Source organism: Lonchura striata, chromosome 1, assembly GCF_046129695.1.
Source record: "Lonchura striata isolate bLonStr1 chromosome 1, bLonStr1.mat, whole genome shotgun sequence".
Taxonomy (NCBI): domain Eukaryota; kingdom Metazoa; phylum Chordata; class Aves; order Passeriformes; family Estrildidae; genus Lonchura; species Lonchura striata.
The window spans coordinates 19,072,102-19,095,040 of record NC_134603.1 but is presented as its reverse complement, the minus strand read 5'-3'; the positions used below and the strand labels follow the sequence as shown (position 1 = coordinate 19,095,040).

The 22,939-nt window shown below is 37.3% G+C and overlaps 2 protein-coding genes across 16 annotated transcripts in view; one reads left to right on the top strand and one right to left on the bottom strand.

Annotated features, from left to right (window-relative positions):
- OXR1 (oxidation resistance 1) overlaps positions 1–11,506 on the top strand; it is a 259,555-nt gene extending 248,049 nt beyond the window's left edge. For 14 of the 15 annotated variants that reach the window (XM_021546455.3, XM_021546451.3, XM_021546444.3 and 11 more), the window contains 5 exons: positions 1,645–1,770; positions 3,893–4,045; positions 8,028–8,123; positions 8,683–8,756; positions 9,483–11,506. In XM_021546455.3, coding sequence (XP_021402130.2) covers positions 1,645–1,770; positions 3,893–4,045; positions 8,028–8,123; positions 8,683–8,756; positions 9,483–9,618 — 585 coding nt within the window. In that variant the 3' untranslated portion in view covers positions 9,619–11,506. Of the gene's footprint in view, positions 1–1,644; positions 1,771–3,892; positions 4,046–8,027; positions 8,124–8,682; positions 8,757–9,462 lie in introns of all 15 variants that reach the window. The other variant, XM_021546445.3, reaches the window with a different exon arrangement.
- Positions 11,507–15,372: 3,866 nt separating this feature from the next.
- On the bottom strand, positions 15,373–21,546 carry ABRA (actin binding Rho activating protein). Its single transcript, XM_021546458.3, has 2 exons — positions 20,716–21,546; positions 15,373–16,612 (listed from the first exon to the last, which is right to left on the bottom strand). The coding sequence occupies exons 1-2, from the start codon at positions 21,465–21,467 to the stop codon at positions 16,135–16,137; spliced, it is 1,230 nt and encodes a 409-aa protein (XP_021402133.2). The 5' UTR covers positions 21,468–21,546; the 3' UTR covers positions 15,373–16,134.
- Positions 21,547–22,939: the final 1,393 nt, after the last annotated feature.

Here is a 22,939-nt window from a genome sequence, read left to right as displayed (position 1 = left end):
AGGCATTTAAAGTGGAAAATACTTGGACTATGAAAGAACATTTTAGAGATAGCACTATGTAAAGCAGATTGTACATGAAGCTATATGGATAATTGCATTTTTTGTTGTGATATGGAAATTAGTGCTTAGTCTACATTGGAAGTTCTTGTTACCTTCCGTTGAAAAAATGAAAGCTTCAGCTTTTTTCTTGCTTGATACTCAGTTTAAGCACACCTTTTCTTGGGTTTGGAATTAATACTGTAATTGAGTTACTGTATGAATATACTTTGATATGTTGACTTTATAAGCCATTTTTAAATAGAGTTTGTGATAGGATCTTTTTTTCATAGTTCTTGAGGGAGATGAAAAGGGTGTCCATATTTTTTTGGCTCAGGTGGCTGTATTTGTTTAAATATTCCTATCTGTATTTCAGAGTTTTCTTTGAATTGTCTTTTTTTTTTTAATTAACTAAGGAAGTTCACAAAAGGTTGGCAAAATTAACTATGGTGATACTGTGAAATATTGCAGTTGTGTCCTGTATGTTTAAAGTATGAGGGATGTGACAAACTGGGTTTGGCAGGTATTTTCTTGAAATTTTTAGGATTCAAGTTTTAATTTGGACAGCCTGGCTTTCAGTGATACTTGGTTAGGCTGAAAAATTTTTCAGATGCATGTAATGTTGTTAAGATTTCTTTTTTCTTTCAACATTTTAGTCTTGCTGCAGTGACTTATCTTACTAACTTCCTCACTTTGTCCTACTCCTCTGTTGGATTTCACTGTTCCTAGAAAGTTCTAAATATCACTGCAGCTGGATTTATAGATGGAAATCTGTTTGGATTGCAGCTATTCTAGTTATCGAGACATGGCACTTTAACCTGGAAGTGCCAGTGAGTGTTGACTGGGGTAAGAAGCTGTTGTGAGCTACATCAGTTGAGGAATTGTGTGGCCTCTGCCATCTCTACTCAGTAGAGTACATATGTAGGTCAGATATTTTAAATTACTGCAGGACCCTGCATAGTGTGTCTTTGCCAGAGCTCAGTGCTCACTAAGCAACTTAAGTATTACTGCTGCTTTCCCACCCCACCATCTCAATTCTTTCTTCTTTGATTCCCATAAGTACTCTGGCAGATCAGCTTATGGAGCAGCACTATTCTTAAGGCTCCATTCAAATGGTCTGCTCAAAATATATGGCAGCAGTCTTTCCAGAGTGTACTGCATTATCTGAAACATTTCCTGAGTACTCTAAGAGAGCACTGATTCAGAAGCTACTGAGAAATGTCTGTGTTGAATTTTTAATTCCTCTCATTTCTGTTTTTTTTTTAAATTACAGTTAGAATACTATGTCAGTATTAAAACGCAAGAACTTTTTAAGGTATCTTGTGAAAAGCATTTGAAGCTTTTCAGCTGTGTATGAGAACTGTTTGTTGTTTTAGCATAAAATGATAATTTTCTCCTGAGTAGGTGTCCATGTAAGTTATTGTTATATAGTTATGTACTAGTTTGCTATCAGAAACAGTGAAAATTTATGTCAGATCAAATCTATTCAATTTTTAAACTTTGGAAGGACTTGCATAATTGATAACTGCATGATTTTAAACCTGTGAAGTTTGACCTTGTCTTCTAATAGGGTGGCATATACTTACTTTCTTGCTATTCTTTTTGTAGATAACAACAAGAGAAGACATCAATTCAAAACAGGCAACAAATATCAAAACAGACCTGGAGCCTGAAGCATTCCGGCCAAATCTTAGTGATCCAAGTGAATTATTACAGCCAGAACAAATTGAAAAGGTTTGCACTTAGTTATATAATTTTTTACTTTTGCACATTAATGTATCACAAATGCTGTGGTTGTAGTGCAAAACGCACCAGTAAGAAGACCTTGTGTGATATTAAATAGAAGAAAATAAACTGTGTATATTGAAAAGATGGCTAAGACCACCTTTGGTTAGATGGCTAACCAACTGTTACCTCAGCACTGCCAAGTCTACCACTAAACTCCCTAAGCACCATGGCTTATGCCTCCTTTAACTATTTCAGCAGGGATGGTAACTCAGCCACTTCCCTGGGTACCCTGTTCCAATGCTTGACAGCCTTTTTGTTGAAGAACTTTTGCCTAAGATCCAATCCAGACCTCCAGTGGTTCAACTTGAGGACATTTTCTCTTGTCCTGCTTTGGGAAAAAAGACTGACTGTTACAACCTACTTTGAGGTAGTTGTAGAGAGTGATGAGGTCCCTCTGAGCCTCCTTTTCCCCAGGCTTAACAATCCCAGCTCCCTCAGTCCTCTCCAGACCCTCCACCAGCTTCACTGCCCTTCTTTGGACACATGCCAGCATTTCAATGTTTGTATTTTAGTGAGGGACCCAGAACAGCAAACAGTTCTCAAGGTGTAGCCTCACCAGTGCTCAGTACAGGAGGAGAAGTCATGATTCCATTCTTGGCTGCCTGGGCACCCACTATCTCATGTGCAGTTGTCTGTCAAGCAGCACCCTTAGGTCCTTTTCATCTTTCCAGCTGCTCTTCTCCCAGCCTGTAATGCTGCATTTTGTGACACAAGTGCAGGACCTGGCAATTAGCGTTATTGAACCTCATACTGTTTGGCCATGGCCCATCAGTCCAGTCTGTCCAGATCCCTCTATGGAGCCTACATACCCTCCAGCAGATTGGCATTTTAGCCCAGCTTGCTGTAATCTGCAAACAGACTGAGGATGCACTTCATCCTCTCATCCAGTTCATTTGTAAAGACATTAAACAGGACTGGCCCAGTACTGAGCCCTGGGGAGCAGAAGTGACTGGATTTAACTCCATTTATCACCACTTTCTGGGCCTGATCATCCAGCCAGTTTTTTACCCAGCAAACAGCGTACCTGTCCATGCTATGAGCAGCCAGTTTCTCTAGGAGAGTGCTGTGGGAAATGGTGTCAAAGAATTTACTGAAGGCCAGATGGACAATATTCACAGCCTCATCCACCAAGCAGGTCACCTTGTCATAAAGGAAAATCACATTTGCCAAGTAGAACCTGCCTCTCATGAACCCACCCTGGCTGGTTTTCCTGCTCATGCTGTGTGGTGGCACTCGAGGTGACCTGTTTTGTGACCTTCCCAGGCACTGAGGTCAGACTGACTGGGCTGTACTTCCTGGGGTCCTTCCTATAGGCCATCTTGTAAACGGGCACACATTTGCTAACCAGGACGTCCCCAGTTTCCGTGGAATACTGGTAAACAGTGGGAAGTGGCTCAGTGAGCATATCTGCCAGTTTCCTGGGGTGGATCCCATTTTGCACCATAGACAAGTGTGTGTCTTAAGTGTTGAACAGAGCACTATTCATAGCTAGAATACTGGGTTTTTTTAAATCCTAACTTTGAATACACCATGTATTCAGACAGACTCTTGTCTGTCTTTGCCTTATTTCCATTCTTTCTTGAAAACATCAGTGAAAATATGGCAGTTCTTGCTCCAGTCCAAAGTGATTTAATTTCAAATGTGTTAATTGAAATTTTGGATTAAATGGCACAAGAACAGGGCAAGAAGCAGCATTTACCCTTCAGCTTGTCACCTGCTGACTTGAATGGTCTACTTACTCAATACTAAGATGTTGGTGGGACATGTAACATTGTTATACAAGAATAATTATATAGATGAACTTTTTAGAGACCTTAAACACATGTTCTTTAGTTGATAAATCATTCTTCTGCAGGTCACTAGTAGAGGTAGGAAAAGAAGCCTGCTTGAGTGAGCAAAAGTAGAAAATATACATGTGAAACTTCAAATTTAGTTCTTAGGTTCTAAGGCCACGTAAAAATGGTTGAGCAGAACATAATCTGCTTTCATTTATATTTCATTTATAAGTAATACATTCTTAAACATAAAACATATATTAAATAAAGGGTTGTAATTTTCTTGTTAATAGCTCACAAAGTCTCTTCCACCACGGACTATTGGCTATCCATGGACTCTTGTCTACAGTACTGCAAAGCATGGCATGAGCTTGAAGACCTTGTATCGGACAATGACGGGATTAGACACACCTGTGCTGTTGGTTATCAAAGACAGTGATGGACAGGTAGGAAAATACTTGTGTGGCAGTAGGGGACCCATCAAGAAAAATGTTTGGGGGATTATAAAGGAATAGCTCATGTTTCAGTCCATCATGGGAGATAAAATTCTGTGTATGAAGCAAGTTAAAATTTTGTGTATCAAGCAGATTTTCTCCTTAGAAATGTGTTTTACTCTTAAGCAGTCCTCCAACATACTACGTGTCTAGGAAATACGTTAATGATATGTTAACTATTGTAATGCAAGAGGATGGTAATGGCCAATTAATCAGTTTAATTTTAATTTTTTTTAATGCACTTAAGACATGAGAAATACAGTCTCTTAAAACTTTCTGATGCTGGAAGGGCTTGTTGAGTTGGAATGCTGTTAGCTGAGGCTAGTTCTTGGTATAGTCTGTGGCTGCAGCTAACATCCTTCAAGAGCTGTACTACCTTTGTTGCATTATTAACTTGTTCTTTGAGTCTCCGTAGTTGTGCTCTGTTTTTCTTTGACTGGGTTATGAATTTCAGGAAGTGGCTCACATCTCACCATTTGAATAGCAAACATCCTCTCTTGAATAATCTAGTAACAGGTGAACACTGCAGGCAGTATGAAACTTCTTGATTCTTTTGCTGCAACTTCTGTGTTTGCTTGTGGAAGCATGTTACTGCTGTCATGAAGAATTGACAGAACTGCTATAAAATCTGTAGCTTACACTTGACTTGCCTCTCCCAGTTTGGTAAACAAAAGTTTTTATTTTCAGGAAGCATGGTCTCATTCAGGGGGATGGAAAACAGTAAACGAAGGTTATATTTTCTTATTCAAGTCACAACCTGATTTATTCATTGTTTCCTTCCCCAGGGTCCATTAAAAAGAAAAATCTCTTCTATCTCTCTGCTTGTAGTGGACTCTTTCCCAAAAGATCTTTAAAAATATTTTCTTCATTTACCTTTTAATCTTGAAGACAAAAACAATTGAATAGACCTGAGATGTTTCAGCAAACTTATCAGTCTCATAAGTGTACTTTGGTGACTTCTATAATTCACTTATTAGCTTCTCATAAGTTAATAGGATATACCTCCTTCCTAGTGCCTGGTCTGTCCCAGAAAAAAATGTCCTTTTTCTGGTGGGGCTGTCTTGTCACCACTATGTAGTATTGTCTGTTGCTGAAGGAATTAATGTTACTTTCTGTGTACGAGCATCTTGGCTTGAATGTTCAAAAAGTGTCATGGTTGCCCTGTTAAAACATGGCAACATAGATACATCATATTTTATTCATTTTTTTAAATGAAAAAAGCCTTGCTGATTCTCAGTTTACAGCCTTATACCTAGGAATATATATGAAAGCATGCCTTGGAATTCTAGATCAAGTAGTCACTGAACTACACATGAGAGTGGGGGAAATCCATGTCTATTCAGTGAGCAGCAGCATATGCAGAAGGAGTGGTTCAGATGAATTTTACATGCTCAGTCCTTCACCATTTTAGTGGGAGTGGTGTTTTCAGTAGCTCTGTCTCATGTTATTAAAGAAAAATGTCTGCTTTTGACAACAGAAAATTAATTTGAGCTATTTTTCTGTTCAAAACATATGGAAATTAAGCACAGAGTCTTTCTCCTGTTCATGCGAGAATCTACAATCATGAAACATAAGATAATGGTAACTAACTGCTGTTTTATAATTAATCTGGGTAATTAATTTTATTTGTGAAGCTATTGATTTTTTTGAAAAAGGTTAATTTATTTTTTATGTCTTGTATCTTCCTGGCAGATTGCCCTTTAAAACTGCTTTCCATGGCTGAAAAAAACTCTAAGTACTTTATAGGAGAATGTGTCCAGCAATAGTTCACTAGCAGTATGCTAAGTACTGTATATGCCCTCCAAAATGTATTTTAAGAGACCAGGTGGTTATTCATACCTTACACTGCAAGATCTAAGATTCTAGTTCAGAGAAGATGCTAAATGAGATTCATCCATTTTGAAAAATGATAGAATTATGAGCAGATAGTTTCTTGATATATGCTGAGCATACCTGCTCAGTCCTCTCTGGTATAAGTTGATCTGCTCCCTTTGTATCTTCCATGTTTATGAAGGATACTAGAATTGTCATATCCTAGGTTGAGGCACTTTTCTTTTAAAAAAGACTGAATTTCTTTCTTGAGCTGCTTCCCTGGATTCCCCAGGTATGTTTCTTTGTTGTCCATGTTTATGAAGACTGCTTTTTTAATGTTTTGATAATAGGTTGAGTAAGGAGCAAGTGTAAATTGTAACTCTTCATAATGTTCCATTAAAGGCTTCTAAGCTTCACATTACTGAATTTTTTATTCAAAAACCTTTTCCAATCTTGCTTTCTTTTTCAGATCAGTTAATTTTATTTAAATAGCTGTTAACAACTGTACTTTTACACAATTAAAGTTTGTAAAAGTTGAGCAATGTCTAGTTGGAATTTGGAATCTAAAGACACCTAAATTGCCTGCTCCAGTCAATTCTAGGTGGTTCTTTAATAAAGGTGTTCATGAAGTCTAAACCTGTGTCATTACAATTGTTATGGATTGTCTGTCTGCTGGTATGTGCTTCTGCTAGTGAACCCTGACAGCCATTTAAAAATAAATTGGTATCTGATTCTTGAACATTAGTCACTAAATAAGTGGTGGTCTAGAAACAAGATTAGTGCAGTTAACCACTTCAAGGACTGTCTAGTTTTATAAAAAGTCATTCTTCAGATTGTATGCACTGCAGAAGTGTGAAGCATGGAACCTAGGACATGGGAATTCTAATTATCCACCCTAACAACTAGCCACAAAAATTGGCTATCATGGAAAAATTCTAGGTACATCACTTCTCAATAACTAGAGTAACTGTTGGGAAGCAAATTGCAGTTTTTCTGTAAAGACTTATTCTTTTATTGTTGCCTAGAGCAAAGACGTGATCTTTCAAGAGTCAGCTTGAAGCATATAAAACATAGAGAGATTGTCACATCCTGATTCCTGAGGGTACTCTAAGCTCAAAACTGAGTCAATCTAATAGCTTCAGAATCAGTCCTCCATTGAGTTGGGAAGTATGTGGTAGACTGTCTGAGATTCCTAATAACTAAATGTATTCCATAATTAGAAATAAAGCTTCAAAGTTTCATAAGTAAAGCATGTAAGGTCTTCTACATGGTTAGAATGGACTAGTTTTGTGTTTTACTGGATATACAGATAACATCTTTGAGAGGATCCAAGACAAACACTGGAATAAATGTTGTGTGTAAAGTTTACACCTGTGTAGAGGCTCAACTGAGATAGTTTAGGTTTGACAAAACTCTGTTTGATATTTTAACTGAAGGTTAATTCCTCAGTTGTTAATGAAATCTTACATTTACTTCTATCTTTTTTACTTATATTTATTTACTAGATGTGATATCAGCCCTAAGGATATTTATCTGAAGTAAGGCATGTCAGAGCTACCTGAATGTAGCTTAGCTTCCAGAACTGCTGCAGTTATTCAAAGAATGATTTGAGCCCTTAAAAGAAGTTAGGATACAGAGACTCAAATAGTTTGAGGACTAAGAAATAATTGCAAGAGTTTCCATTGCTGGAAAATATGCATGTAGTTATTTAAATATGAAATATTATGTATTTTACCAGCATATTTTGTAATATTTATTGATGAAACTAAATTTGAATTCGGTATGGATTTTTATGCTAAAAAATGCTCTATTTAAGTTCACTTATCTGCATACACTAAGTACAGTCTAAGGTCACAAACTGTTTGACAGAGAAAAGTTAACAGCCAGTTTTTCTGAAGTCTAGTCAGATGCTTGAAATAACAAAAAGTGTCCTGCTCATAGAGTTTACATTTGCAAAGGCCATATTTCAGTGCACTCAGAACCATGGTACATTGAAATTCATAGAGTGAATTCCAAATTGACATTTTTTACAACCTGATTTATCAGTTACTCTCACTAGAGATTTTTGGATTCTGTAGTGTTTCTCTGATGTATTTCTTGCTCTGATGTTTTTTTGCTACAGGTTTTTGGTGCACTAGCATCTGAACCATTTAAAGTGAGCGATGGCTTTTATGGCACTGGGGAGACCTTTATGTTCACCTTTTCTCCAGATTTTGAGGTAAGTAGTAATGACTTCATATGCTTTTGCTCCCTTCTCCACCACCACCCCAAGTACATGATCTTAAAATCCTTAAGGAATAAATGTAACTGTAAACATGAAAAATATTGCAAGATGGCCCAAAAAAAGTCATTGCACTAGTTTTTTTGTGGAATCTTTAAGTACACAGTGAATTGGTAGTGTTTGCATGCTGAAGAACACATTCAAACTGAGTCTCTTTAATTGTACTGAAGATTTTTCTATTGTTTAAATTCACAAACTACAGACTTTTTAGGAGCATATCATCTAATCTAAGCATATTTCCTTGATATTTTTCACTGTGTAGGAGTTTTGATGCTCAAAAACAACCTGGTTTGGAATGGTCTTACTTTAATTAGCGTTAAATGTCAGAGAATTTTTGTCTGCAGCTGTTTCCTGAATTTTCTGTGTCAAGTTCATTAAACTGGCCTCTACCCACCCATAGTCTGTCTTTACTGATAGTTGGCTTCCCTTCTGCAAAAGTGAAAAGCCCAGATATTTTTACTTGCTAATCTGTTTTGTTGGTTTTTTTTTTCCTTAGGTTTTTAAATGGACAGGAGACAACATGTTCTTCATTAAAGGAGACATGGACTCGCTTGCTTTTGGTGGAGGAGGGTAAGTCACAGTTAGAATCTGTTAAAAATATTTGTCTGGACACCTTTGAAAAGAAAAATTGGAATTTACTTCAGTTTGGTAGATCAGGACTCAACAGTTACCAGCCAAGAAACTTTAGCATGTCTGGTGTTTAGCTTCCAATGCTGACAAAACTTAAACAGGAGATTTTTCTTCCCCATAGTGCGGCATAAAGTTTCAGCCCTGCAAAGTTATGCTTGACTTGCATGTGTGTCTTCCTGTATTCAGAATGGACACAAGATATGATTGTGGAAGAATGGAAATGTGAAAATTACATGTAACTAGAAGAGGCCTGAATTGAAACTGAACCACCCCAAAACATGCCAGGGTCTCCAGAAATCATACAGTGTCATGTCCTGGTTTTTTCCTGCCCATGCAGGGTGCATATGCTTCTGGACTGTTTTCCTTATTTGTTACTAGCATTCTCTTCAGGTATAAAAGTGCTGTTATGTCATCTCTTTAATAAAAATGGAAGAGGCTGAAAACCAAGGAATTATAGTTAGCTTATTTCAGAATATCTGCAAAAGGGATATGTGCAAATTAATAATAAATAGTAAAAAAAATCCCTTTAGCATAAATTTATTAATAACCATTAAGTACTTGTGTTAAAAACTGATCCTTTAATTCCTTCTCATTTCTAAATTTTGAATGCACAATACATTGATGTATTTAATGCTTATTCTCTCAGTCTTTGGCATTGTCTTGCAGAGGAGAGTTTGCTCTTTGGCTTGATGGTGATCTCTACCATGGAAGAAGTCATTCATGTAAAACATTTGGGAATCACACACTTTCTAAGCGAGAAGACTTCACTATTCAAGACATAGAAATATGGGCTTTTGAATAAGTATTTCACTCTTTCTACAGGTTATTGTCCCAAACCTGACAGGAATCAGTGCAGCTTAAAAATCCCTAGGAGCAATATAATGTATTTTACTTACCTGTTTTGGTTTTTTTTCCTAATATTTCAGTGTGGCCATTAGTTATTGTTTTTAAATAGCAGATGTTTTTTCATGCTCTTGCATCTGTAATATACTGTCATACTTTTTCTAAGCTATAGACTCTTTTACAAAATATTGATCTTGTGGACTAAAAATTAACATTAGTTACTTTGAGCCTTGTGGCCTGTGAAATTTTCTTATCCATATTACAGTTGCCTCCCAGGTTTCCCACACACACCTTTCCTGCAATCCTGCTAGGGGGCTGCTTCATTGAATATAGCTTATTATTTTTGTATTCAAATTATGTCTATGAATGAAGTTGCCCTCTATGAGCCTCTAAGAAAGCTGCGTGTGGGTATTTGGCAGCAGCACTGCAGAGATTTTTCTAGACCAATTATGGATTATTCAAGTGGTGCCACAAATGGATGAGAAGCTGAGCATTCCTTCCTAACACATCCCAGTACACACGTGGTGAAGTTAGAAGAGATCCAAAGTCAACAGTGCCACTTGTCTTGTTTCTTGTTCATGTGTAGAAAAAAGTCAGTTAATATGTGTTGTAGCTGCATGCTGATTGTATTTAAAGAGTGTTTTGCACATGCTGTTAATGATCTGCAGGTTTGGGACAAATACTGATAATATTGAGCTAAGTGGCAAAGACTTACAAAATAGCAAGTGAATGTAAGAATATGATAGTTCCAAAAATTAAAAGACTAAAGCAAGAAAAACTCAGTGAACAATTTGTAGCTATAGTAGGGCATTAAAAGTACAGACACAGATGCATCTTTCTTCAACATAAAGTGTCAGATATATACTGTTATACTGTTGTAGCCGTGTAGCACATCAGCTCCAAGAATATAGCTTATTCCTGTCCAAAGAAAAAAAAAAAACTTGTGATGTTTTTGAGTGGGTCTATGTTGTAAATTTACAATTAGCACCAGCTCTGATTAAAATGACATCATGTATCATAGGTAGACAATATTGTAATTCAGTAGACTTGTGGAATATGCAAACTTACTGTCATGTGACCTCAACAAATAAATGACAGGCTAGAATACAGTTCCAGTAGCTCTTGTCCACTTTTGTAGAAAACTTGATAAGCCATTGTGGCAATAACAGCTCAACAAAACTGTTTGTTTCAAAGCTTTTATTCTATGTTCTGCAAAAAAAAAGAAAAAAAAAAAAAAAACAAAATAATTGCTGTTAAGTGTGACAGTGACTGACTTTGTGCTGAAATTTCAGCTATTTCAGACAAACATTGTATATTATCTTGTAAATTAATGTTTAAAGTAGTTTTGTTATTATAGAAAAGTGTTGATTGACGGGTTGCTTATAGCACTTTAAATTATTCTAGAAATGGAATAAAAGCCAAATGGGTTGGCTTACGTAGATGTAGTTGTATATTTCAAAATATTTACATTTCTGGAAAGTTAAAAAAAAAAACTTATTTAAAGACAGCTTACTGCTATGGTAAAAAGAAAGGGCAGATATTTCATTTATAATATGCTAATGCTCAATATTAATAGAAAAACAGGGCTTTGTTTCCTGTCTCTATGTATATCTCTATTCTTATTAGAACTTAGTACAATGTGTAGAGTAAATGTTTACAAAATAAGGAACTGTAAATAAATTGAAATGGCTTTTCTCCCCTTTGGTCTTCCACAGCAGTATTATTGTCTTTGTGGAGTTACAATTGATGATTACAACAAAAAAAAAAAAAAATCCTGTAATGGATTTCAAGTACTATAAGCTCACAGTGATGTATAGCAAATAAATCTAAATATATGTAAAAATAAACTTGAGTTGGTGTTTATTTAGAATGTTTATATAGAAGCACAAATGCAGTTTTTTTGCTGTTCATTTAACAACTGAATGTACAGAATGCATTTTCTCATGTTTTTTGGCATTTCTGGGTCTTTTTGAAGCCCTATGGGAAGCAATGGGAGTGAAATACATTGTCTGCAACCATTTTGAAGAAGGACATGGAAAAAGGAGAGTCTCAGATCATCCTTACTGACAAAACCATTAATTCAACTGCATAGTCTCTATCCTAAGCTCATATTGCAAATAAAGCGTATTTTAGGTTTATAGAGGGTGGTGTGAAGAATTCTATAAATAATTATACTTTCAATAATTAAATAAAAGCACACAAAAATCTTCAGTAGTTGAATGTTGCCAAGTATTGGACCAATCTTCGAAAAGCAAATAGGAAGCAAAAAAGCAGAAATCAATGCTTACTAGTGTAAGCAGTACATTAGCAATCATCCTTGTAAAATTCTAAATTAGTTAAGAAATAGAAGGACATTTGATTTAAAGCATAAGTGACTGTGGTAATGCTTGGTGAAGCAACTGACTGTCTAAGGGAGATGTAGAAAGTGGTGCATGTCTGTTTAGGCAAGACCATTAATTTTATTAGAGGTGTTGTTCATTTCTGTATGACAGGCATAAAAGCCTTGATGTCCCTTCTGTCTTTAGTTCATTATACTTTTTCTGCAGTAGAATTCCTTTCCATCTTTCCTGGAATGGCTTGTTTCTGTGATTGTAAAGCATTGGGGTTTGGCATGTGCTGAAGGCTTGTGAGACCCATTATCCAGAGTTGGCTCCCAGCAGACTGTGTCTCAGCATGCAGTTCTTATATGGATTCACTGAATAATTTGGGGTTTTATTTGGGTACCTGGGATCCAAATGTGGGATTCTTAATGTACCATCTTTTGGCTCTAAATCCTGTCTGTTAGTGCCTGATTTTGTGTAATCTGCAAAAAGGTCATAATTTATGACATACGGCTTGTGCTTGCATCTTCCTGCTCACCTGTTTATAGTGCATTAGTTATTTTTGTTGTACAGAAAATAAAATGTCCGCATAAAATTTGCTCTTGGAAGATTAATAAGAACATTGACTATTCCTTCAACTTCAATTAAAAAAATCTTGTATTCTTCATTCAGTATTTGAATCTTAAACACTGATATGTTCTCCCTTCATAAAAGAACAGATGTCATCAGGGTATTTTACTGTTGTCATTGCAGTTTGGAGCTTAATTAAGGGGACAAAACTCCTGTTTCTCCTCTTAAAGAGTAGGTGCTACTGCAATGATAGAGAACTACACTATGCTTCTGGAGCAGAGAGAGGGATTGTCCAGCTGAGGGACTGGCGTACACTTGGTGTAGTATGTGCAAGCCAGTCCTGCTGCCTGTCTCACTGCAGAAATGCCAGTGCCAACTCTGCTTTCTGCTGTCCTGCTTACCTTACAAACTTTGTAATTGTAGTTTGTTTTCTCTTGTGATAATTACACTGCTAGTAGTACAGGTGCTGTTGAATGCTGAGGTGTCAGCATTGTCTTTAGTTGAGGAGTTGGGGCAGTGTGATGTGTACATAGCAGCTGTGACATGGCTGTGGGAGGAGGGCCGGCCAGTTCTGTTCTGTGATGACTGAACATTTCATCATTAACAGTGTGCTCTTCACTACAGCTTGTTTTATTTCAATAGCCTTCCCCTGTTTTAAAAATGAACTATATTACTGAATCTTGATTGTACATTTGTACAGAAGGAATTATTACAGAACATTTGTAAGGAAGGAATTATTGCTTTGGAGGAGGGAGCTGATTTCCACTGGGTGGGGTACATGTCCAATGAATCTTCCACTCACTTCAAGCCACTGCAGCAACTGTGGCGAGACTTGGAAAAATACAAAGGTGTAAAAGTCAAATTTATTTCTTCTGATACAAGTTCCATGCTGCCAATTAAACTTGATAGCTGTATTAGAATGTGAAATATATATATGTAAGTTCCTACAGAAGAAGATGGAATTTTTTCACTATCAAGGATGTGCAAAAACAACACTAGCTTCATACAGCAGAGTGCAGGACTTTTACTCTGTTTCAAGTAAAACATTTTGGGAGTGAATACAGTATTTAAGAAAATAATGTGCGACTATAAGCTACCATGAGAGTAGCTGGGAATTGCTTATTGTATCAAAGATTAAGGGTTTTATTTTCAAAGCAAGTCAGAACTATGAAAGCAGGTCCTAAAAATCTACAGAGACTGCTTTAATCAAGCAGGTTTGGACCTTTATCATATCTCTGCTTAGAATATTTAAATTTGGCAGAGGTTTTACTCATTTCGCAGTAATATTGCACAACATAGGAGAGGTACGGTGGGTAATTCAGGCATTAAGTAATTTCTTACTTCATGTAAGAAATGCTATAAAGGATATAACCTACATTAAATGCTTCCATACACCATAATTTATATCAGTATTTAATATTTGTTTTTGACAAAAATGGTAAATTATTTTCAGAAATTAGAAGGCTTTGCATGGTACTGCCTACTTAAAGCTAAATAGTGTGGAGTAGTATGAGCAAAAACACTAGTTATGTCATGTGGGTTTTTCATCCAATTGGAAATAAAATAGTTTCAAGGGAAGTATAGGAAAAAGTTGGGGGGTTGGTTAATTTTGCATAGATTTTAATACTGGGATGACTTGAGTAGGAGGCTTAAGCTACCTGCAGTGAGCTACCAGTTGGTGAGTTTGGTGATACATTAGTTATTACATCGTTACAGCTGCTGTATTTTCCTGTGGTAAGATGAGAATTCTCATGAGCAGAAACATGTAATTCACTTAACACTTACATGCCTTTAGTGTGTATTCTTCATACAGGGGTTTTATATAGGGTCTGTTGCCATGTACTCTGAAATCTTTTTCTGGTGCTTTGGACAGAGAAACCTTCACAGGAAATATTTTAACAGCCTATGAAAAGGAGAATATATGTGTACTTATATTTTGAAGCAACTTACTGATATTTTACTTCACTAAGTATGCTCACATATGTTTTCTAGTGTGTGGGAGAATGGTCATTATATAAGATGTCAAAAATAAGTTAAGAATATGCAGGTAAAAATTATGACATGTAAAATATGCATTTTGTATGTTGAGTAGTGTAAGAGATCTCAAGAAAATATTAAATAAGTTCCACTGATTCCACCTTACAATTTTTACTTCTGTAGAGTCACATAACTATGCCTAAAATATTAATGATTTACATAGCTTTAGAGTAGTAGATGTAGTAGTCAGTTCTTGTATCATTAATTTATAAAATACTTGGTTTATTTGTACATTAAAGCTTCAGACTGGAGTGTCTGTACTCATAATAAGACAGCAATATTTGTTTCATCAGAGACAAGATGTTAATACACCTCTACTTCTGTAAGAAGATATTTGCTCTTTCAGTTTGAAAGAATATTAAGGGGGGGGGAAAAACACTTCTTTTTCTTTACTTGCCCAGGCATCTGCTCTGAAACAAATGCTTTTCATATGAAGCACACACATTTTACCAGGACAGCTACTTTTACAGTAGTAGAAAAACGGATCGCTCTTATCCAGTAAGTAGCAGAGACCTTACAGAGATCTCATATTTCTGAACAATATAATTTTAAGTCCTAAAAGTATTAGTTCATTAGCGCTTAGTGCTCTTCAGCATCACCTGGACATTAATTTAGTGACATTGGAATGGCAAATCCTGTAAAATAAGTATTTCTATGTGATGTGGAGCAACATTTTCCTCAAAGTTATGAATGCCGTTTCTCTCTTTTTTCACAGAGGTACATTTCAATGGCAGATGATGATGTTAGTCACTTTTTTGCCGTATACAAAAGAACAAGTACCTGGCTAGCTTTTATATGTCACATATTATTTTTTTTCTGTATTTATAAGAACAGTATCAGCATAGATAATCAGATAAGAAATTACACAATGTTACATAGAAGATATTTTTTAGGTAGCTATCTAATCAAAACATTTTTATTCATTACATTCCAGCCTCCATAAGTTTAAATATGAAACAATCTAAAAAAAATAGTTATATAAACACAATAAATATATAAAATCCCTTTTACAAAAAGAATTTTTATGTGATATGTAAGAGAAAGTTGTGTCAACAAGAGAATACTGCAGTAATAGTTACATACTGTGTTTGTAAAGAAAACAATTATAGTATCCTTGAGTCTCTATTAAAATTCTCTATTAAAATAAAATTGTAGTTAATTAATTAGAAAGTGCATGCACAAGACCATTTCTCAGATCAAAAACTTTGTCTGGGTTTATTTTGTCATTCAGCTTCTGATCTGGCATGTTTCATATTCCTGTAGCTATTTATATTGCTATGGGCTTTTATCATCAGTTGCTTATATTCCATATAGCTTTTTCTCCTTATTTTTTTATGTAGTAATTAACTTAATTATTTTGAAAGCACTTCTGGTATAAAATGAAGTCCATTTGGATGTTTGGTTTATGCACTAGTTATAAAATATTTCAAAAAATACTCTTTTCTATGTGGTGAACAGGGGAATCTTATATTCAAAATGTGCAAATGCTAATAGCAAGGGAGAAGAGGAGAAAAGTTTTCCAAAAGTTGTTCTGGTTATAGCCTAGCTTATTTTAATAAAGTAATTATGACATTATCATCTCTTCCTTGCCATAACATTTCTCCTTCAAAGTCCACCAACCCGTGTTTCCTGGCTCTCATCAGAATCCCAACAACCTTATCTGAAATACGAACGTATCTGTCGAAGAGTTCCCCAAAAGTGACTTGGATCTTGCCGTCGGGCCGTGGCTTGGCCATGGATTCAATGATGAAGCACATGTCCCTGATCTCCCGGTGGATGTGGGCCTCAGCTCTCTTGGCTCTCTCGGCAGTTTTGGTTCCTTCCTTTGGGTGGCCGTATCCTTCGTCTCCTTTGTGCAGGCGCGTGGACATGGCCAGCTCGTGGTCAAACTCCTCGCTGAAGGGGTTCAGCTTCTGCGTTATGATGTGCTGGTCGGCCCATTCCTGCCACCTGTCCTTGAGGCTGTGCACGGCGCTGCATTTCCTGCGCGCGTTGCTGCGCGCCTCCTCGCTCAGCCGGCTGGCGCTGAAAGACACGGACACACCTGAGCTTTGCATCACCTCCTTTCCTGACACACTTCTGCTGTTGGTATCCTCTGCTCTAACTGGGCTCTGTGGTTTTGGGATGAGCTGGAATCCACCAGGTGGCACGAGTTCGCCACTTCTACATTAGTTCTCTAGGGACTGTTCATCCACATTCAGTTTGCACACAAAGGCAAGTTCCATGATCACAGCTTTATCCTGTCTACGCTACCACCTTCCAGCCCTGATCTGAGCCTGTTTAGACAAACTTTGTCCCAGAATGACTTAATTCTGTAAGGGAAAAAAACAGTACGTTGCTGATCACCTGCACTTTCTGTTACCTTTGGTCAGTCGCAGTTAGTTCCCCATACCTGCCTGCTTGGCCAAGCCTGAGATGAGGGGTGCTGATTGCTGTAGGTGTATGACCTGACTGAAAACTAGAGGGTAGTGCCTAGAAAAATCTGTCCTCTTTAATAGATGTTAATGATTACAGCAACAACAAAGAGCTAATTGAGTGCAGTAGCTCTGTCTGTGCTTCTGTATTTGGAGTATAGCTCTGAACAAATATTGAAGCCCAAAATTCACATTCCCATGGGAAGGGTAGAAGCCTGAAAGTATCAAGGACAAAGGATAAGGAAAGACATTCAGAGATTTTTTTTTTCTTTTTTTTATAGGTGTAATAGTTCCGGATGACTCCAGGCAGACTCTATCCTCTTGTGGCTAGTCTCACATCTTGTGGGGAAGCTATAGATAGTTTGAGCTAGTCTTTGTGCTGTCCATGTATATGTACTGAACTCAGCTGGGACTGTGCTGTGCTGGGGCTGTGCCAAAGTAATTTGTTTTCTAATATTTTTACTGCCTAAAAGGTTGCTCTGAAAACTTCCCAATCATGTCAGCTGAATATTAACACCAGAAAATCAAAATGCACTTAGCAAACAGTACACAGGGCTGTAAAGTTGCAGAAATTTCTGTTCCCCTGCTGTTTGATCATTCCTTTGTTTTCTACTAAGCTGGTTGAAATAGAGAATAGGGGTCACAGAGATGTCCCTAGTTCAGATCGGTGCATCAGAAAGATGCCAGTGTTGGGCAGGGCTGTGCTAGGGTAAGAACTGCAAACACCTAGTGCCAGGGATAGAAAAAGAACTAGGAGATCTGCACTACTTTGTTGGCTCTGGAGTTGCCCTAAAATTGGCTTAGCTGTATTGAGAAACTGTGTTTAAAAAGCTCCAAAATACTCTTCCCTATCAATTTTGTGAAAAATCATCAGAAGAATTGAGCATACTGAGTTGCCAAGTGCACCTTTCTTCTGTGATGCAACTACAGAGCATCCTGAGAGAGGGCAGCATGTCTGTAGCTGTGTAAATGATTAACAGGTAGGTGTTGGCAGGAAAGCATTAAAATATACTAGTGGAGTAAATCTAGACAATTTGGTTTCCCAACAATAAACCAAATGCTCCTCTATATAAGCTATTGTCATACAGAGAAAGGGAGAGCTGTGATCCTTTGTCCCTTCATCTGAATTGTGCCTTCATTGCCCAGAGGAACTGTGGGCACAGGGTTTGGCTGTGCAAAGGAATTTGTCTCCTGAAGCCTATGGCTATCTCAAAAGTCACAGAAACCCAAAGAAAAGACACAGAAACAGACTGAACTCCAGCTGAAGCTCAGATTGCTTCACTCGCTCTTCATGTGGAAGCTATCAGTTAAAGCAGGGGGGAAAAATCCCAAGTGAATCAAAATTGCCTTGAAGAAGTGATGGCATCAGTCTCATTGGAGTTTATGAGTAGATATCATCATGGAGGATTTATTACTCAGCCACAGCCAGCTGCTTCCCCTTCTCTCCAGGGACTATGACCATTGAGAAAGTCCTAGAGCTTTGGTTCCCCAGGTTGAGGGGAGAGAAGAGGGAGACTGAGACAGCAGGAGGCTGTGCAGTCTTTGTTACTTATTTTAATTTAACGGTCTAGAATGTATTCCCTCCTTTTTCTACTGAAACTATCTTTCCTTTCTAGCAGAATATTATTATTGCCTTCCTCATCCACATCATCTCAATGGTTGGGAAAACTATCTTACCTATTTTGCTTTTATCACACCTCATACAGGCTTGAAAAAAAACCTTACTTTTTTAATGCAGCTTGTAATTTAATCATTTCTAGTTGCTGAAGTGCTATTTTTGCCATTGTTTAGCTTAATAACATGTTTAAAAAGTGAAGCATTTCTTCATGTTTCTACTGCACCTACACAAGGGATTGTGCACCCAAAGTGAAGGTTTTGAAATTCTACCCAGTCTAAGAAGTGCTTTACATGCAACAATCAACTAAGTTAACCTATTAACCAGAATGATCATTCTAAATGTATTCTGACCTTCTAGGCAAATAATGTCCATGTTGCATATTTGCCCTGTTTCTGTCTCTAGGGGAAAGATATGAATCCCATGTTAATGTTTGAGTTTCATATCCCTTTTGTTGCATCCTTTTTGCTTCTAAGCATGAGCAGAAGAGTGTCTCTTACGCCAGTAGGCGTCAACAAGCCTTCTACTAAGGAAGCAACCTTATGTATGGATGCTATTTTCCTGGAATGTGGAGAGGAAAATAGGAGATATGCTTTAACAGCTGTGTAGTTTTGGCCTTTTTGAAGAAGATTAAACCACATTGAAAGGTTCATAAGGATAGCAGGCTGAAACTGTATTCTGAGGTTGTAAAATAAATTTTAGAAAATGAATAGTTTAAAAAGTTCAGTCCTGATAGCAGCACTGTAAGTGCAGGAAATTAGTTCTCTGTTCTATTCCAGTGGAAGAAAGAGCTGTAAGTAACATAGAGAGTGTTATTTCAATAATTTGGATCACAGTAAATATGGCTAATCAATCTTTTTTCATGGTAGCAGCACTAAAATTAGACATACGCGGAAAATATAAGAAAAGTTTAATGGAAACTAGATAGTTGGTCTGTTTCTACTATAACATTTGAAATTGAGAAAATTTGTTTTAATTGAAGTTGTTTACAGATAAGTGCTGCAAATGTATCCTTTTTCCACTGTATATTTGGAATCTTTGGTTTGAGGTCATAAATTCTGTGAAAGGATGGTGGACACAGTCCTTGCCAAAAGCAGGTACCACAAACTTTAAAGCCCTAGGTTACTGGGGAGCTTTTTTCACTTGGACTGTTACCCATTTTCTTCTTTGAGAAGCTGACTGCTCAGCTGTACAGCAAAGCATCGTTCTAATTCCATTTGAATAGTTAAAATAGCTCTGGGGGTGTGTGTTCAGATAGCTGTGCTTAAAAGGTTCTCTATGATTGAAGTGCATAACTGTGTTAGTCACAGTCTAATGGTCACATAATGCTCATCAGTAGTGAGGTGTAAAACCAAAACAGTGACCATGATACAGCCTGCTTGCCTGTCTGCACAGGAATCACAATGCCTGTTTTGGCATTTTCATCAGTTTGTCATCATCGGTGCTGATCCAGTTTTTAACTTCTGAAAATGCAATTGAGATATGTTACAGTATGAACTTGGGGTCCAAGATATTGTGTATTTTTCCTTTCTTTGAATTGATGAATTCCAAATTCATGGAACGTTTCCATGAATAGAGAAGAGAAGCACTGAACTCAAATTTTGCTTAGAAATATGTGGAAGTAATTCCTGCAACATTAATTTGTGACATTCTCTTCAAATTGCTCCTGAGGATATTTACAATTTATACTAAGAAAATAATGAATAAGTATTTGAAAATATTACTTGTCAAATATATTGATTTAGACAACATTTTCTGAAATAAATGACTAGCTAAAGGCTCTTGATGAGGTAAAAGGTGTGCTTTTGAAATATGGACTAAGTATTAAGAAGTAGTTATTTTGATGAACCAGTAAATTCAGTGTGCAAATTAAATATAATTAACATCTCCCAAATATGACTTCCTGACTTTTTGTATTAGGTACATAGTCAAATGTTGTTGAGTAACTACTTAAGCACGGAGTGATAAGTGAAAGATCTCCTGATGGATTAATGTCTTCTAAATCAATAATAATTCATCTTTGATCACTTCCTATCTGCTCCCCAGAAAGCTGAACCCCTCTGCCATTTGTGTTGATGTAAGGGAAATGCTTTACTTACAGAGATGGGACAGGCCGTTTAATCCTCACAGCTGTCACCTCCCGGTCACTGTCTTCCTGCTCGAGCTTGTCCTCTGCTTCCCCATAGCCACTGTCCTGGGCATCCAGGCTGTCATCACGACACTTCAGCAGCAGCTCTCCCTTGGGCCCATCTTTGTCCTCGTCTTCCATCTTCTCCCAACCCTTGGTCAGCTCTGATACCACATTCGAACACTTCCTCCTTATAGTTGAAGGTAATTTGTTACTAAGAATTTTGTCGATAGCATTTGATTCTTCTTTGAGTTTGGTCATCTCGGAGCTGCTGTTGTTGTTCTCGTATCTTTCACTGAGGAGGCTGACATCGCCCCCTCGTTCGTAGGCTTTGCTGACGACTGTTTTGGTCACCTCTTTGCTTTTAATGCTGAACATTTTGAGGTCTTCATCTGATTCCATTGATTTTTTCTCAGCATCTCTTATTGTCACTGATTCCTTTGCTAAGGATTTTTCATCATCTTTTTCTTGGTCCCTCTTGACAGATGGAATTTGCCATTTTTCAAAGGAACTTTCTTGTACAGGCTGAGCTGATGAGCTTTCAGCAGTGGGGACCCACCCGGAGGGCTCTTGCTCTTGCTTTACGTGGTGGTCAGATGCCCACTGCTGCCAGCCTCGTGCCAAGCTGAAGACCTGGCTGGCCATTCGGATCTTGTGGACAGCCCTTCTCACAGGAGCAGGTCTCGGCTTTTCGTCAGGAGCCATGCTGCTGTCTGCTGCCATCCTGGATTCTCCCCTTCTTCTGCTCAGCACCTTCTGAATGGGCTTCCTGGAGTGAATAATGCCCTCTGAAGAGGGCCACACAGATTTAAATAGAAGCTGGAGCAGTTGATGCCCATGGAAAATATGTGACATGCTTCTCACAGAGATAGAGTATCCTCACTGTTGCAGAAGTCTTTTTTTAAAATGCAGGGTTACATTTCATCACAGCAGATGAATTATGCATGATGTAAACAGTGTGACACAGACCTGTTCTGGAAATAGTGGGAAAGTAGCAGCTCCTTTAGTTCTCCCTCCCTGGGGCTGCTGAATTCCCAGTTTGCTGGCAAGGGTCTTGTTCTTTTGGAAATGCAGCACGTGGGTTAGAGATCCTGATCAGAGTGACTGAAAATGCTAAATGTGAAGGGCTTGTCAGTGGCTAGGAACTTTGGCCAGAATGGACACTCCTCATCATCACAAGAAAATAGTGGCCCTTGTCATGGTGTGTGAAGCCAGAAGCAAGTTGTGACTGAGAAATTTTTAGAGGTATTCCCTAAAAAGATACTGGGTGATTTTTTTCTTATTGCTCATGTGTCCAAGGAAATCGAAGTTTGTTAATTTTTAAAAGGTATTTATGAGTTCTCTTCCCAATCATTATCTATTAATGCCTCTCTCTTTAGAACATACCTTCAGGGGGGGCCTGGGAGCACTATCATGTTTGGTGTCAGCACTAAGGAAGAGGGAATCACTATGTCTGGGGATCAGTATAGTAAATCTGACTTGATCAGATGGATGAATGATCTCCAAGTTTTAGGGTTTTGAGAAAATAAAATATAACCTATTTAATTTCTTACTGCTTTTCAATAGAGATATATACAGCATAATTATATTTACTGTGTACAATCTAAAAATATATATCAGGTTTTCTAGGAAACCTTGTGATTTGTTCATTCCAAAGGACTTCCTAGAGTGAGTTCATATTCGAACTTGTAAAATTGTTTAGTGAATTGATGCATCCATTGTGGCATGGTAATAAGCATTTTTCTGAGATATAAGTCCTGTGATATCTTATTTCTTAGTATAATGTTTCCTAAATAGGAACGGAAAATGTCATTGCTTTTTCAATCCATCATACCTTGCAGATTACAGGATGACCCGTGGCACTTGCCATGTGGTGCTCTGAGGCACTCAGAACTTCAAGGAATTCTGTTGGCTTTGTTGGTGTTACATCAGAGATAAATATGGACACTCATACTCTGCCCTTTTTTATCTTCTCTCTGTTAAAGGCTGGGCTGTTTGAAGTAGGTCAGATCATATTTAGCTCTTGATTAATGCTATAAGTCTACATCACACCTTTGACTTCTATGCAGAATTCCTCATTAATCTGTAGAGTAATTTCCTCTTCAAAACTGATGACATAATGTAATTTTGCGTTGCTATTAGATATTTACTCATGCTTTTATTTTAGAAAAAAATGTGTCACCTCTATGTACTGT

Coding starts and splice junctions, on each gene's coding strand:
- ABRA (XM_021546458.3), bottom strand. CDS start 21,467: ATGGCAGCAGACAGCAGCATGGCTCCTGACGAAAAGCCGAGACCTGCT. Junction 16,613..20,715: donor AAACGGCCTGTCCCATCTCT/GTAAGTAAAGCA, acceptor CGTGTCTTTCAG/CGCCAGCCGGCTGAGCGAGG.